Source organism: Procambarus clarkii, chromosome 90 (assembly GCF_040958095.1).
Source record: "Procambarus clarkii isolate CNS0578487 chromosome 90, FALCON_Pclarkii_2.0, whole genome shotgun sequence".
NCBI classification, from domain to species: domain Eukaryota; kingdom Metazoa; phylum Arthropoda; class Malacostraca; order Decapoda; family Cambaridae; genus Procambarus; species Procambarus clarkii.
In genome coordinates, this window is record NC_091239.1 from 12175340 (window position 1) to 12192577 (window position 17238).

The window sequence follows — 17238 nt, forward strand, 5'->3', positions numbered from 1 at the left end:
TCTCGCTTCATACAGGTCGAAGTTCAATCCCCGACCGTCCAAGTGGTTGGGCACCATTCCTTCCCTCCGTCCCACCCCAAATCCTTATCCTGACCCCTACCCAGTGCTATATAGTCGTAATGGCTTGGTGCTTTCTCTTCATAATTCCCCTTCCCGCCAAACTTCATTAAGTAAAATGTGTAAGTGAGACAAATTACAGCCGTTACAGCTGCCTCAATACTGTAACTGTACCTGTAATCAACATTCGTCTATAACTTGCTTTACAAGAATACAGTATAATTCAGTCAACTTATTTTTTAGCACTATGAAATTCTTCATTACATACTAACGTATGTAATCAAACTACGTCATAAACACTGTAACTTGAATATTTGGATTACGTTACAGGGATGGGTGGGATTTTGTAGGGAATACAGTGTAACTACTTCATCGCTGTAACGTTGCAACCCGTTCTCGCACTTGCTTATAGTCAATATTGGCTTATTTAATAAGTGCATATGTGACATACTAATTGATTGTGAATATTTTAGTTTACCTTGAAAAGCTTCATAGAAAACACCGACCTCACCTAACCTTCTTAGTATGTTAAGATAAGCATCTTATGTTTCTTATTTACAATTATTACTTAACCTACGGGTTGCCTTGCTTCGTTACAAGAACTATGGGGGTCTTGATCATGAAGCCACCTCACGATCAAGCAACAGCCTGGTGGACCAAACTCTCACAAGTCAAGCCTGGCCTTGGGCCGGGCTTGGGGAGTAGGAGAACTCCCAGAACCCCATCAACCAGGTATTATGTAATTGTAACCTCTCCGTCATTACTGCTTTTTCGAGCATTGCTACGTGCTAAACACCGCCCCAGGCCTCGGCCTCACCTCGTGTAACCTACTCCAGCAGGTGGAGCTGATGGTGGACCTGTGCTCGGGCGCCAGCATCGAAGACCCGCATGCGGCCACCCTCGATCTCCCAACCCAGCCGTCTCCGCCCGAAGCCCACACCTGTCGCTCGGTCTCCACCCTCCCCGGAGCGGCCCGGGTCCTCAACACAGGTGGGCCGCTGCAGGTAGGCGGAGTGGCCCACCTACACAACCACCCGTCACCCCTACACCCGCCACACCTGCACGGTTGTATCAGGAACCTCAGAGTCAACGGTGAGGTGAGATATTCTATATTGATGGACTGGCGTAGTTATAGCTACATTTTCTCAGATATCATCCGTTTTCTCTCATCGATTCTCGGATATTATCCGCCTGTTTCCCGTTCTCTTCAAGGCCACTAGAGAGATAGTTGTCCTCAGGTAAATTCAGGCTATATACTCTGAGAGGTGTACCCCCTCAGTGTAACTTAAGTATACCATAGAGTATACTTAAGGTAGTAAGATTACGCACATACTCAGTTACTTTAACTTCTGAATGCCATTATAACTCCGAAAGCATAGATTTTTTTTTATTAACAATAATCTCACTGTAATTTGATCACAGTAACCTCACAATGGTCATTAAACAGGAGCTATGATCATAAAAATGAATGTTCCCCATCTCGATCTGAAATTATATATATAGAGTCCATCCAGTTATGGAAAAGCGGGTTACAGTCAGTTACAGCACTCCATTACATACGTACGAACAAATAAACAATTAAGTGTGATTGTACCCACCTGTTCGGATATTGGCCAATCTTTATAACCAATTGTGCGGGAGCCAATCAGAATATCTCACAATATCTATTGATTTGGGCGTTGAATCCTTGTTACTGACGTCCAGGTGAGATAGCAATGATTGTTGGACTTGCCGTTAAGGCCGACGTAATTGTTGCCAAAAGCCCGGATTAACCAAGTTTTAATCCATTGGTCCATATATGTAGTGTGTGATTTATTTATTTGATAGTGTTATTTGATATGATAATTGACTAAGAGTTGATTAATTGACTAGTTTAAGTGATTGATTAATTGATTATTCGTCAGCTGGTTGATCTTGGAGGAGGAGTGCTTAGTCAGGGCAGCGCCCCTGGGTGTTTGGAGGCTGATTGTACCTCCAGTGGCCTCCACTGTGGCCTCCATGGTAGGTGAGTGTTATCACATGGCTACTAAGCTGTGTTCAGATGTTGTATGTTGAGGGATATCTCTCTCTCCCTCTCTCTCTCTCTCTCTCTCTCTCTCTCTCTCTCTCTCTCTCTCTCTCTCTCTCTCTCTCTCTCTCTCTCTCTCTCTCTCTCTCTCTCTCCCTCTCTCTCTCTCTCTCTCTCTCTCTCTCTCTCTCTCTCTCTCTCTCTCTCTCTCTCTCTCTCTCTCTCTCTCTCTCTCTCTCTCTCTCTCTCTGTCTCTCTCTCTCTGTCTCTCTCTCTCTGTCTCTCTCTCTCTCTCTCTCTCTGTCTCTCTCTCTCTGTCTCTCTCTCTCTGTCTCTCTCTCTGTCTCTCTCTCTCTCTCTCTCTCTCTCTCTCTCTCTCTCTCTCTCTCTCTCTCTCTCTCTCTCTCTCTCTCTCTCTCTCTCTCTCTCTCTCTCTCTCTCTCTCTCTCTCTCTCTCTCTCTCTCTCTCTCTCTCTCTCTCTCTCTCTCAAATGTATTATAAATACTGAAGCTGAGACTGGTATAGTAACCTTGCGGAAAAGCCAAGGCTAACAACATAATTGGCTCATTAGAGGGTGTTCCCGGCAGGTGCCATGGGTCGCCGGGGTCGTTACGGTGTGAGTGCCAACTAGGGTGGGCGGGGGCAGGGTGTGGCACGCCCACCACGCCCACAACCTTCCTCCTCAACAGTTACGTCAAGCTGGCTCTCTCTTTCACCCCTCTGGCCTACACCACCGCCGTCTCCCTCAGGTGAGGCCCTCTTCTTTGTGGCTAGTTAAGATGTTGTGATTATACGTCTCTCTCTCTCTCTCTCTCTCTCTCTCTCTCTCTCTCTCTCTCTCTCTCTCTCTCTCTCTCTCTCTCTCTCTCTCTCTCTCTCTCTCTCTCTCTCTCTCACCACCTAACTCTTCAGCTGGTTACAGAGTGCGGACGCGGAGGAGGAGCGGCCAGCTGGTGATGCTGTCGTCCCAACATGGACGGGACAGCTGGTCCCTGCAGCTGGTGGAGGGCCGCGTGTGTGTCATTCTCAAGCAGCTGGTCCAGACTCAACCAGCTGCGGCCTCTACCCAGCTGTGCCTCTCCAAAGCCTCCCTCACCGACGGTCGCTGGCACTCTCTCACCGCTGTCAGGTAGGCCTATACTGCTCTGCTCAAGAAACTGGCTCCTGGTGTGAGGTAGGCCTATACTGCTCTGCTCAAGAAACTGGCTCCTGGTGTCAGGTAGGCCTATACTGCTCTGCTCAAGAAACTGGCTCCTGGTGTCAGGTAGGCCTATACTGCTCTGCTCAAGAAACTGGCTCTTGGTGTGAAGTAGGCCTACGTTCCTGCTAGAGAGACACTGGTATTTCACTTAGTGTTCTAAATCATTTATGACCTTAAATTATTCCCGTAAACTCTGTGAAAGTGAGGCCTGTTCTCTGCTTAATTGATCTTGATTGTACTAAATTACTTGGTGCCAGGGAAGTTCAGAGGAGACCAGGGAAGATCAGGGGAGATCAGGGGAGACCAGGGGAGATCAGGGGAGACCAGGGGAGATCAGGGGAGATCAGGGGAGACCAGGGGAGACCAGGGGAGATCAGGGGAGATCAGGGGAGACCAGGGAAGATCAGGGGAGATCAGGGGAGATCAGGGGAGACCAGGGGAGATCAGGGGAGACCAGGGAAGATCAGGGGAGATCAGGGAAGATCAGGGGAGACCAGGGGAGATCAGGGGAGATCAGGGAAGATCAGGGGAGACCAGGGAAGATCAGGGGAGATCAGGGGAGATCAGGGAAGATCAGGGGAGATCAGGGAAGATCAGGGGAGACCAGGGAAGATCAGGGGAGATCAGGGGAGACCAGGGAAGATCAGGGGAGATCAGGGGAGACCGAGGAAGGAGGCAGGTAACTGTATGAGAAAACAAACAAACAAACAAACACACCAACTAAAGCTCCATCAACATAAAACAAAACAAACGCGTCACTTTTGCAACGATTCCTAACAAATAAAATCAGATTTGTTCTCCTTTCTTTCTTTAAACGACACATTTGATCACTTACTATCACCCATTAATTGAGTGCTGACATGTACCCTACCTAGTCTGTTTTGACATGCCCCTCCCCCCCCCCTGTGATCCCTCAGACTGTTGTTATTCGAGCCAATTAACTTCGATTACAATACATCATCTACAGGTCTTAACAAAACACCTGTACTGGTCAGTGTCAGGTGTTTAGTTTGACATGTGTGATGTACCTTCTCTGCCAGCCACCCTGCACCCTAGTTACCTCCGTCTCCCTATCACCCTTTATCATAGTACTCCCTTCCCCCCCTTCACACTAATACCTCCATGGTCCCTTACCCTTTATATATACCCTCCCATGCTATCTTGCACTCCTAATATATATCCCCTTGTGACCCTTCACCCTAATAACCCCCTTTTTTCACCCTAATAGTCCACACCTGCCTCTCCCTTCTGACAATTTTAGGGGGCGCCAGGAACAGAAAATATGAGGCGGGACCAAAGAGCCGAAGCTCAACCCCCGCAAGCACAACTGGATGGGTAGGGACCTTGTTGCTGTCACACATATATGGGAGTAGGGTCTAAGACCTGAGAAAAGTATGTACTCCTCAACGTCATCGCTACTCTGACGTCACTGTGACGTCATAGTTCCAACCATTTTTTTGGAGGCTTGCTCAACCAATCACAAGACAGCTTTCATGCATAGTGTGCGATTATTGGCTGAAATAAGTCCACAAGAGCCACTGTACAGTGCTTCCAACATCACAAAGGCGACACCCGTGACGTCATAAATCTAAACACACATCATTAGTCTTTAATAAAGGTAAATATATGCATGCAAGTTCATTTGCATACTGAATTAACAGTAAAGAATTTAAGGTGTACTTTGAGGATCTCGTATGCAAATTTAAACAGCATAAGGAAATAATTATAGTACTGTGTGGCAGTTATGACTGTGTGTATTGCTGGATGGATCTATTCTACTGTATGTGTCGCTAGATGTATATATATATATATATCACTGTATGTGTCGTTAGATGACTCTTGACGCGATATGTGTCGCGCAATAGACACGACACATATCGATATGTGTCGCGCGATGGACGTATATACGCCTGTTTAAGTCGCGCGATAGACCTATACATTTATCTCCTCTATGTAAACCTAATCCATCTTTCTGTCTTCTGGCGTTAGCGTGAGACAGTATACTGACGGTGTGGTGTCTTCTGCAGGTACGGCACCGCGACTCTCCTGACGGCGGACGACGGAGACGAGGAGCTGTACAACGCCTCCTTGGTGCTGGGTGGTGGTCGGCTCCTGCAGGTGGACAAGCAGGAAGGTGTTCACGTCGGTGGCTCTCCGGAGTTTGTCGATGTTAGCGTCTTCAGGGTCCACAGTGACTACTTCGATGGTAAGGGCGTGTTAACTTGTGGAGTGGTAGGCTTACACACACACACACACACACACACACACACACACACACACACACACACACACACACACACACACACACACACACACACACACACACACACACACACACACACACACACACACACACACACACACACGAACAGAGATATTAGAAAGAACTTTTTTAGTGTCAGAGTGGTTGACAAATGGAATGCATTAGGCAGTGATCGTCAGCATCCTTGATGCTGGTTAAGGCAGCGTCTGGGATGCTCTCGGATGTAGGTTCGAATCCTCGTCACGACCCTTGTGGATTTGTTCATTTGATACATCACGCTATTGTGAGTTCTGTGTGTACCATAACTTGTTTGTTGTCTTTACCTCAGGATGCATCGACGATCTCCGGATCTCTGGGCGAAGGATGCCGCTGCCTCCCGCAGTCAACAGCACGGCGTGGGGCCAAGCCAGCGTCTTCAAGGGCGTGGAACGAGGGTGTGGAGCGCCTTCAACCTGCACCAACGTCTCCTGCAGGGCTCCCTTCGCCTGCGTCGACACCTGGAGATCCTACCATTGTGGGTGTGTATGCGAACCTCTCCTGTATGTGGGAGCTTCTCTACAACTCCCACATACTCCTACACACAGCTTCTACAGTTTGACCTTAAAAATATTCCTCTATATGTGCTCTCCTATTCTAAACTTGTATCTACATCTCCTCAAGAAAGTTCACATCTTAGACAGCTGTTTCTAAGTTCCATGTACCGAGATGTTCTTCTCCTCAGGTGCGGCGACGGCAGAGTCCTGGCGGACGAGGGGGACGCTTGTGAGGAACTGGACCAGTGTGTGTGGAGACCCTGCCTCAGTGGTGGCACCTGCCTCAGTACCCACCCAGGTGAGCTGGACCCTGCCTCAGTGGTGGCACCTGTCTCAGTACCCACCCAGGTGAGCTGGACCCTGCCTCAGTGGTGGCACCTGTCTCAGTACCCACCCAGGTGAGCTGGACCCTGCCTCAGTAGTGGCACCTGTCTCAGTACCCACCCAGGTGAGCTGGACCCTGCCTCAGTACTCACCCTGGCGCCCCACTCGCCAATAACGGCACTAACCCTGGGGCCGGATTGGGTATTGATATTAGAATTTAAGTTAGCTGGTGATCAAGGGATTAGTATATTGGGTTAGGATTAGTCATAGTATGCGTTTGGTGTTTTGATTAAGGTCTATCAGCCTCTGGAGACTTAAGGTGGTGCCACGTGTTTCCTAACCAAGCAGCAGGTCTAACCAGCAGCAGAGTATACTCAATATATCTTCACCGAGAAGGGGATTGCACCAATCGGTTCAAATACTTTGGATTAGATTGGATTAGAACATAATTATATCATCCTTTAATACTCTCTTGAAGAATAACACTTAGAAAGCCAATGTAATTACATGTATTTATCAGAAGAATGCACTAAGTCAGAATGGGGTATATATAATTAGTAATATCAGTAATTATCACAACAAACAGAAAGAAACGGAAATGTCTTTAGCAAGATAGCATAACCAGATTAGTCATGCGCTAGTATAAGTTATCTCTCAAAGAGAAAATGTTGATGCCGTGTAATGGGATCGAACTTGCGTCCTTGGACGCCTCAGGAACATGCACTACCAACTGATCTATGATGTGCGGGTTCGATCCCACTCTACGGCTTCAGTATTTGTTAATAGATATATCACATTCTTGTGATCAATCTCCATCACAGGTTCGATTGATTGATGAAGATTAAGCCACCCAAGAGGTGGCACGGGCATGAAGAGTCCCGTAAGTGTACATCACGGGATCATAACATAACCATTTATATGGCAGGGTACGTGTGCGCCTGTCCCGGGGGGTACAGTGGGCAGCACTGCCATCTGGCGGACCCTGCTGCCACCTCACTCAAATTGCCTGTAGGCCTACTCGTTACCCTGGTTGTCTTCTGCACCTTTCTCTTTCGTAAGTAAATTGGCATCGTTTGTCTATCAGTTAGAGGGTTTGGTGTTGACCAGACCACACACTAGAAGGTTAAGGAAAGACGACGTTTCGGTCCGTCCTGGACCATTCTCAAGTCGACTTGAGAATGGTCCAGGACGGACCGAAACGTCGTCGTTCCTTAACCTTCTAGTGTGTGGTCTGGTCAACATACTTTAGCCACGTTATTGTGACTCATCGCCTGCAGAGGGTTTGGTGTTTGACTTGTTGTATTATACAAGTTATAATGGATTTCTAAAGCACATTACTAATGATCAATCGATGTTTCAATGCATTATATACATACAAATTTGTAGTGATTGATACATTCTTGCAAAGTGACAAGCATGTATAGCACTTCGATATGCAATTGATTTGTTATGCAATTTGTTATTTTATAAATAACGGATTATTTATACTCGCTTCAGTGTTGATTTGCGCCTTCCTGCTGCACCAGCACCGTCGAGCGGGGCCCCGCAAGGGTGCGGCGTCCTGCGACAAGACCACCACCACTACCACCACTGTAAGCTGTGAGAAGCAGGTGGCGTCGCCGGTCTGTGAACACACGCCCAACCTGTTGCAACTGCAGCTGCTGAAGCCTCCAGGAGCCAATGGCCAGCTGCCCTGGACCAAGAATCCCAACATTGCAGGTGTTGGAAGACGTCTTCCTTACATCCTGCTACTCCATTGTTTTATTCTTCTGTCTCGTAGTCCTCCTCAATAATTAGTGGCATGGCTGGAGGGTAGAAATAGCCTGAGCTACTCTATCTTTCTCGAGTGTATTTAATATCTTAATAAACTTACTTGAACAGTATCATATCGTGCTGCCTATTGTATAGCTGCAATAATTTCTAAGAACTGATATATGAACTGATACCGCTTCAATACTGTAAGCTGAATAACGTAATGTTAAGCTCCATCCCAAAGGTAGAAGAGGCAATATGGTGTGATCTCTGGGTATAGGTGTGATCAAATCATACAACCACCTCGTCTGACTGTCGAAACCATATATATATATGCAGACGAGGAGTCACAATAACGTGGCTGAAATTTGTTGACCAAACCACACACTAGAAAGTGAAGGGACGACGACGTTTCGGTCCGTCCTGGACCATTCTCAATCGACTTGAGAATGGTCCAGGACGGACCGAAACGTAGTCGTCCCTTCACTTTCTAGTTTGTGGTTTGGTCAACATATATATATGTTAGGATGTATTAGCCTAGTTGGGTAGGCTAGGTTGGTTTGGGCTAGGTTAGGCTCGGTTAAGTAAGGTTAGGTAGGTTTTACAATCCGTTAACCAACCGGTCTCGTGTTTGATGTGACTTCTATTCCTAGTACCTCTGCTCACTGTTATTCTCCTCTCCTCCAGATGTAGATGTCCTGCGGGTGGAGGTGTCGTCACCCCCCTGCAGCAGTAGCAGCAGCGGCAGCAGCATAATGCAGGAGCAGGGCAAGGATCACCACCACCATCATCATCACCACCACTATCACCACCATCACCACCAGAGAGGTGTTCCGAATACACCTCCCTCTTCACCATAGCAGCATCACCACCATCAGCAGCGGGGCGTCTTGAACACCTCTCCATTATCCCCACACGAGCAAGGTGCCAGCCACAACAACGAACTGAGACGCGATGGTGCCAGTAGAGGTGTGGATAAAGGAGGGTATATACGGTGTAGGGGGGGGGGAAGGTGCCAACATACCAAAGTGTCTTCATAAATTAGAGTCACTAGGACTAAGGAGTCCTATATATCAGAGCTTAAATGTGAGGGGGATACTCTCACAGTAATATTTGAAGTAATTTTAAGTACATATTAAAATTTGAACTCTAGTTCAGTTTTGCATATATTAAAATCCATGGAAAGACAGAAGGGACAATCAGGGGAAAGCGCCAAGCCATTATGACTATATAGCACTTGGAAGGGGTCAGGGTAAGGATTTGGGGTGGGACGGAGGGGGGGGGGGAAGAAATGTGCAAATCATCATCAGTTTATTTCACCTGATGGCCCTGTTCACCTAGCAAAAAAATAGGTACCTTACAGTTAGACAGGTGCTACGGGCTGCTTCCTGGGGATGTGTGTGTGCATGTGAATGTGTTAAGACATAAATATATGTAGTAGATATGTAAGACAAATATATGTAGTAGATATGTAAAACATAAATATATGTAGTAATATGATAAAAGGAAAATGGGTAGTGAGTCCGTACATTAAACAACTGATGATTAGGAAAATGGGTAGTGAGTCCGTACATTAAACAACTGAGGATTAGGAAAATGGGTAGTGAGTCCGTACATTAAACAACTGATTAGAAAGGCGGAGTCCAAGAGCTAACAGCTCGATCCTGCAAGCACAAATAGTAGGACCCGGGTTTAATCTCCCCCCCCCCACCCCCTCTATACAGAATAGAAACGATTGGGCGCGTTTCGTTTCACTTGATGTCTCTGTTCACCTAGCAATAAATGGTGTACCTGGGAGTTCGCCAACTGTTGTGGGTTGCATCCTGGGGAAGGTCACTTAGATAAGACCAAGTACAGGTTTCCCTGTCCATGGTAGCAGGAAGTATATGGTGTAGCAACTTCCTTCTTCTGTCTTATCTTCTGTCTTCTTCTGTCGTATCTTCTGTCTTCTTCTGTCGTATCTTCTGTCTTCTTCTGTCGTATCTTCTGTCTTCTTCTGTCGTATCTTCTGTCTTCTTCTGTCGTATCTTCTGTCTTCTTCTGTCGTATATTCTGTCTTTTCATCATGTCTTCTGTCGTATCTTCTGTCGTATCTTCTGTCTTCTTCTGTCGTACCTTCCTTCTTCCATAAGAAAGAACAAAAATTAACATTGTATAACAATTGGGTGATGTTGCTGAGGCTTTGATATTATGAATGTCTTTTTTATTTCTTCAGGAGTCTTGAGCGGAGCTGAGCAATACCTGCAGTCCTGACACGCTATTGGCCCAGGCTTTGAGCAAACGGAGGCGTTCCACAGGGCGGAATCCTGACACGCTATTGGTCCAGGCTGTGACCAGTCAGGGGGGCACTCCACAGGGTGGGGGTTCTGATATGCTATTGGTCCAGGCTTCGACCAATCAGAGGGCCCTAAAGAGAGTCCCCTCGACCACGTCCAAAAATGCGTTTGATCCAGTAACCAAAATTCACGTCCTGGAGACGTCCCTCAGCCAATCAGTGATGAATCGGTTGACTGTTAGTAGTCCCTCAGCCAATCAGTGATGAATCGGTTGACTCTTAGTAGTCCCTCAGCCAATCAGTGATTATTAGCAAAATACTTGTATCTTAAGCTATATTGGCTAATCAACAGTGAATCAAAATGACTACCTCCATTTTCATCTAGTCACTCGGAACTGAATGTTCATTCTCCCAATCTAAACGACCAAATGTTCACGAAGTTTGTAAGTGAAGAGTCCCTGTGATGCTGTAATTGTCGTTTTGTTTTTCAAGTGATCATTTACCCTTGCAATTAAGGGAACGTTAAACTTTACAGTTAAGTTTACTAAAGGTAAACAGGTAAAGGTAAAAGTTTACTGAAGGTAAACTAACCCCAGTTGATATTTTTCTTAGAAAAATATTATAAATGATACTTCATTTATTTTGAAAGATACTCCTTTCTGGTAATCAGTTATTGTATATCCATATATTTTTTACCGGCTCTTGAACATACACACAGAATATGTATTTCCTGCTAACACTTAGTGTATACGAGTTTTGTATAGTTTAATTACATGAAAAGTAATGAAACAAAATCCTCAGAGAACATGCTTGAAGCAGTGTAGTGATTGAACCAGCTGTCCTGAGTCACTCCAAACATGCATCTTACCTCTAGGTGCATGTCTGGGGGCGAACCTGGACGCTGGTTCGAATCCCTATAAACATGTGTCCGGGGTGACCCACGATGCGGGTTCGATTCCCTACACTGTTCCAGTGATTTTCTCGTAGATATATATCGCTAGTGTGATTTCCTATATACAGTATTCTATATAGGATCCAAAAAATCCTATATATTTTTCCCAGTGTTTTTGATATACTGTAACTAATACAGTTGATTAATACATTCATTCAACTAAAGATGCTGCATTCATCAATGGAAATGTTATTGAAACATTATTGCACAAAATTTGTTGATGATTTTAGAGGTTTAGGAAATTGTATCTTTATGTATATATGTATGTATACATGTATGAATGGTTGTAGTTATTTCAGCTGAAGGAAAAGTGGGTTTGCTATCGTGCTTCGTTTGGTCAGCGGCGTATAGTAGTAGACAGCTCATCCAGCACGGTAACCAAAAAAAAAGAAAAGCTGTTGTATTTTAGATTTTTTTTTAATTTTAGATTTTTTTGAATTTTAGATCATTTTGAATTTTAGATTTTTTGTTGGTTATCTACGTTGTGTTGGCACTGAGGATATCTTTTTTTTTCCAAAGGCTACTGTAATGCTATAATTTATAGAAACTCTTTGTAAAATATAGTACAGTATTTTTTTACAAATTATATCATTGTTTTATAATTTCATAAAAAGTTGAATTATTTGTCCTCGTCGGCTACATATTTTCTGTGATCCTTCTATTGTTTACCTGTTTGTAAAGAAACATACTTGTGATGCGTATTGTGTATAATATGTAAATTATTGATCGGAATAAAGACTATATATTTACTTGTTTACATATGACATCAGTCTTATCCTCGTACTAGGTGATGCCCACCATTGCTAGGGTGATATTGTTTTTGTTGTTAAAGATTCGCTACCTGGAACAAAAAGTTCCAGGTAGCACGGGCTATGGTGAGCCCGTAGTGGACTTATACCTGGCACAGGAGCGAAGCTGGAACTCTCGTTTTTCAGCAGTTGACTGGTGCTTGCCGGGATGTTGACATCAACAAGGTCCCTACGCGTCCTGTCTCCTACTAGTTTCTCCGCAAATTTGTTTCCATAGATCCCCTACATGACTATAAGGACCCCAGTTAATTATACCCTTTCTTGAACAAATCCACAAGGGCCGTGACGAGGGTTCAAACCTACGTCCGAGAGCATCCTAGACGCTGCCTTAATCAACTGCGATTTGATGCATCACACTATTGTGATTTCTGTGTATACCCTTTCTTCCTTGTTGCTGAAGGTTCTGGAAGAGATGGAGGTCTGTGGTGTTATCTTGAGATGATTTTGGGCTTAGTGTCCCCGCGGCCCGGTCCTCGACCAGGCCTCCATTTTGTTACACACCTCCAGGAAGCAGACCGTAGGAGCTGTCTAACTCCCAGGTACCTATTTACTGCTATGTGAACAGGTACATCAGGGTAAAGGAAACTCTGCCCATTTGTTTCTGCCTCTGCCTCTGCCGAGGATCGAACCCGGAACCTTAGGACTGCGAATCCTGAGTGCTGTCCACTCAGCCGTCAGCCGTGCAGGTGAGTCAGGTTCATCATGTTGGAGGGTGTTTTACACCTGGTGGGGATGTTTTACACCTGCTGGGGATTTATTACACATAGTGGGGATATTTTACACTTGCTGGGGATTTATTACACCTGCTGGGGATGGTTTACTCCTGGTGGGGATGTTTTACGCCTGATAGGGATGTGTAACGTACGATTATGTTACGTTGTTGGGTTGATTAGATACACAGTGTTTAGTGAGTTTCATATTTATTTAGTAGTCCTGGATACAGCAGTGTCGTAGACGTTGAGACGAAGCTTGGAGCAGAGCAGAGAGCCGAGTGTGGCCGGAGTCGTGGAGCTCTATGTGGGAGAGCGTGGCGGCTCGATTGAGAATTGTGAGTGTCGGAACTCGGGGAGCGAGAGCGTGGCGGCTCAATGCGGTCATAGTCTGCTGTCTGCTCTGTGTCGAAGCTGTAGCGTCTTGGGTCGATTAGGACTGTACACGCCGAGTGTTACATTGTTGACTGTGGAAATTGAACTGTCTTCTATTCATCAAATCGTTGCTTATATGGTGATTACACCTCATGCAGCTTCCTCCAACAAGGTGAGAAGAGTATTACCTGTAATTGGGGCAAGGATTGTAGCTTCTGTAATTAGTTATCCTATTAAGATAATGAGATAATGGAGCGAGTATAAGATTAACTCGCTACAGATGTTTTATACCTGGTGGGGGATGTTTTAAACCTAGTGGGGATATTTTACACCTGGTGGGGATGTTTTACACTTGGTGGGGATGTTTTATACCTAGTGGGGATGTTTTACACCTGGTGGGGATGTTTTACACCTGGTGGGGGATGTTTTACACTTGGTGGGGATGTTTTATACCTGGTGGGGATGTTTTACACCTGGTGGGGGATCTTTTACACTTGGTGGGGATGTTTTACACTTGGTGGGGATGTTTTATACCTAGTGGGGATGTTTTACACCTGGTGGGGATGTTTTACACCTGGTGGGGGATGTTTTACACTTGGTGGGGATGTTTTATACCTGGTGGGGATGTTTTACACCTGGTAGGGATGTTTTACACCTAGTGGGGATACTTTACACCTGGTGGGGGATGTTTTACACTTGGTGGGGATGTTTTATACCTGGTGGGGATGTTTTATACCTGGTGGGGATGTTTTATACCTGGTGGGGATGTTTTATACCTGGTGGGGATGTTTTATACCTGGTGGGGATGTTTTATACCTGGTGGGGATGTTTTACGCCTGGTGGGGATGTTTTACACCTGGTGGGGGATGTTTTACACTTGGTGGGGATGTTTTATACCTGGTGGGGATGTTTTACACCTGGTAGGGATGTTTTACACCTAGTGGGGATACTTTACACCTGGTGGGGGATGTTTTACACTTGGTGGGGATGTTTTATACCTGGTGGGGATGTTTTATATCTGGTGGGGATGTTTTATACCTGGTGGGGATGTTTTATACCTGGTGGGGATGTTTTACACCTGGTGGGGGATGTTTTACACCTGGTGGGGATGTTTTACACCTGGTGGGGGATGTTTTACACCTGGTGGGGATGTTTTACACCTGATGGTGTTTAAAGTTCTCGATTAGTGCGGTCATCCACGGTTCATTGTTCTAAAGTTGTTAGGGTTTTATGTGTATGAATACCCACTGGCTGCCTGTCCCCCGACACAACAATGAACTATTATAATTATAAGGTCATTCCAGGCTGCAAGCTATGTGGAAGCGATCACTATCGATCAATCTAATTAGATGTCGCTGGTCGTTAATTATACCTGTAATGTCAAAGGAATGTATCATAGATGTAAAATAACTATGTATGTACTTTCCTGAATAAAATTTACTTTACTTAAATCAATTTAGTGCATATAAAAAAATATGGCAGAGTCCGACTGGTCGGCCATCGATCATAGAAAAATGGGACCGGCTTAGGGGCTACGACTCATATTTGAATTTAATAACAGACCGAATACAAAGTTTATAACGTTTTTAAACACGTTAATTAACTAATGAAAAAAAATGCTAAATGAGATGAGTTACAATTCAGCATGTTAATATTGTTGTTGTTGTTGAGTTAGGGGCGACGACGATCGTGGGAATGTTAATATTGTTTTATCTTCAAAATATGCATTATTTTGAGTGTTGTAGCCCGCCATCCAGTGTTGCTACAAATAGCGAATTGGGCTACTTTTGAGAGCCCCGCGCTCCTAAATTTTTAATTTCGCTACTTTCTACTTTTTGGGCTAATTTAAAAGCAAGATGTGCTAATTTGGGCTATTAATGTTAAGAATGTACGATTGCGAGTTACATGAAAGTAACTAAGCTATAAATAATTGTAATTAATAATAATTTTAAATATTAATTAATACCAAATAATATTATTTAATAAATTAGTCCCAATTCAATGCAGAGTTGTCTTCCAAGCACAGAAACTTGTAAATATAAATACAAGATAATAGATAGATCGATAAATAAATAGACAACTTTCAAATATTGCACCAAGTAATGGCGAGAGGAAAAAACTAGACTATACATATGGATGAATGGTAATAAATTGGTGTATGTTTATATGTATATTAGATTTTAGATCAGATTAGATCAGAATTTAACCATTTTGTGTAAAAACTTTTATATCTCATATTTTTAATTATAACAGTAATCGAAAAAAGTCATAGTTTGTATATACAAGAGATGAAACAACGAGCCATGAGCTGCTAGAGCGATGTGCTGAGTCCATAAGGAGGCCGAGCTTCCAGAGATACCTTCCTGTGATTGGCTGTTGGAGGGAATACCAACACTCTTTTATGAATAAAATTTAAACTAAGAAATAGGTCCTTGTGCACAATAACAAGGTTGTTGTGAAAAAGAACAACAATTTCTGTTTTGCACCTGACAGAAATCTCCATCTAACTGAATAATTTACTCGAATAAGAGGGCAGAGCAGCGTATCATTATTTGTGTGAGGCAACTCCCACTGATGACGTCACAAGTCAGGTAGCCAGCCCATGTTTCTGTAACACTCGTTACATCCTGCAGTATCTAATTATCACTATATTAATACTTTTAAATACTTAACATTTCACTTTTTAGGTGTATTAAAGTTGAAGCAGAATGTTATAAGCAAAGCTGGTGTGCTGAATAAAGATGATTTATTAAGTGGATGGAGCCTTTAGCTGATCCCTTCCTGCGATTGGCTGTTGAGTGAATGTCAACAAAGAGTTTCTACCAATGATATATCATTTATTATGCACCCCCATACCACTTGTGGGCGGAGCTAGGAACCTCCTACCCGAGCCCAACAACCCGCCTTATGGGTTGCTGTTTGGCTATTTATAGTGCGTTGGAAAAAAAAGAGATGGCGCTAGTTGTATTTTGTGGGGTAATTTGTTATAAGTGTAATTTGATGTCAACAGATGGCGTAAGCTGTATCTTATGGCCACTATTGACCTGCCAGTTAATAGTGTTCTCTTCTGCCGACAGATGGCATCAGCTGTATCATTATTACTTCCGAATTCCCTTTAAACACTGATCTACAAATCCCTTGGCTTATGATAAGGTATTATACCATTTATGATAAGTATTAGATAACTGGAGTTCCGCAATTACTTTTATTTATCAACTGTTCAGGATATCATCATATAACGTCTGGTTAGGACGTACTGCTCTCGATTGATGAAGATTAAGCCACCCAAGAGGTGGCACGGGCATGAATAGCCCGTAAATACTGCTCTCGTAATATTATTCAGGGGCGTGGGGGAACTATCAAGTGAAAGCGCCAAGCCATTACGACTATATAGCACTCGAAAGGGATCAGGATACGGATAATGCCGAAAAAAACATTAAAGTCCACTTCAAGTTCAAGTATGTTTATTGAGACAATAAAAAAGACATCTTATAGGGATAGAGCAGCTATGGCTATTTCTACCCCCTCTACTTCAAGTCCCTCAAGGGGTGCACAAAGTCAATGAGTACAAATACACTTATATATATATATATATATATATATATATATATATATATATATATATATATATATATATATATATATATATATGTATAATATATATATGCGAACAAGCCTGAATGGTCCCTAGGACTATTATATATATATATATGTGTGAAATTGAAATTGAAATAAGTTTATTGAGGTAAAATACACACAAAGGGATGAGGTAGCTCAAGTTATTCTCACCCCGTTCAGTACATCGTGTTAATACATACATATAAATATATATGTGTGTGTGTGTATGTGTAGAAATAATATTAATATAACCATTAACATCGTGTAGTGTACTCTATATATCAAAATATATTACTTTGAAACCCATATTACAAATTCGCTACTTTTAGCCCGTCAGCTCCGCTACTTTGAGCACTTTAG

General features: G+C 43.8%; 1 protein-coding gene across 1 annotated transcript in view; it reads left to right on the forward strand.

Moving 5' to 3' along the window:
- The window catches only part of LOC123746569 (putative neural-cadherin 2), a gene marked incomplete at its 5' end in the record, with an annotated part of 39679 nt that extends 27556 nt beyond the window's left edge, over positions 1-12123 (forward strand). The window contains 11 exon segments of the mRNA XM_069318349.1: positions 894-1154; positions 1962-2062; positions 2654-2815; positions 2989-3195; positions 5295-5473; positions 5859-6048; positions 6252-6361; positions 7313-7441; positions 7885-8106; positions 8827-9108; positions 10355-12123. Of these exon segments, the coding sequence (XP_069174450.1) occupies positions 894-1154; positions 1962-2062; positions 2654-2815; positions 2989-3195; positions 5295-5473; positions 5859-6048; positions 6252-6361; positions 7313-7441; positions 7885-8106; positions 8827-8999 (1734 nt within the window).
- Between the last annotated feature and the right edge of the window lie 5115 nt (positions 12124-17238).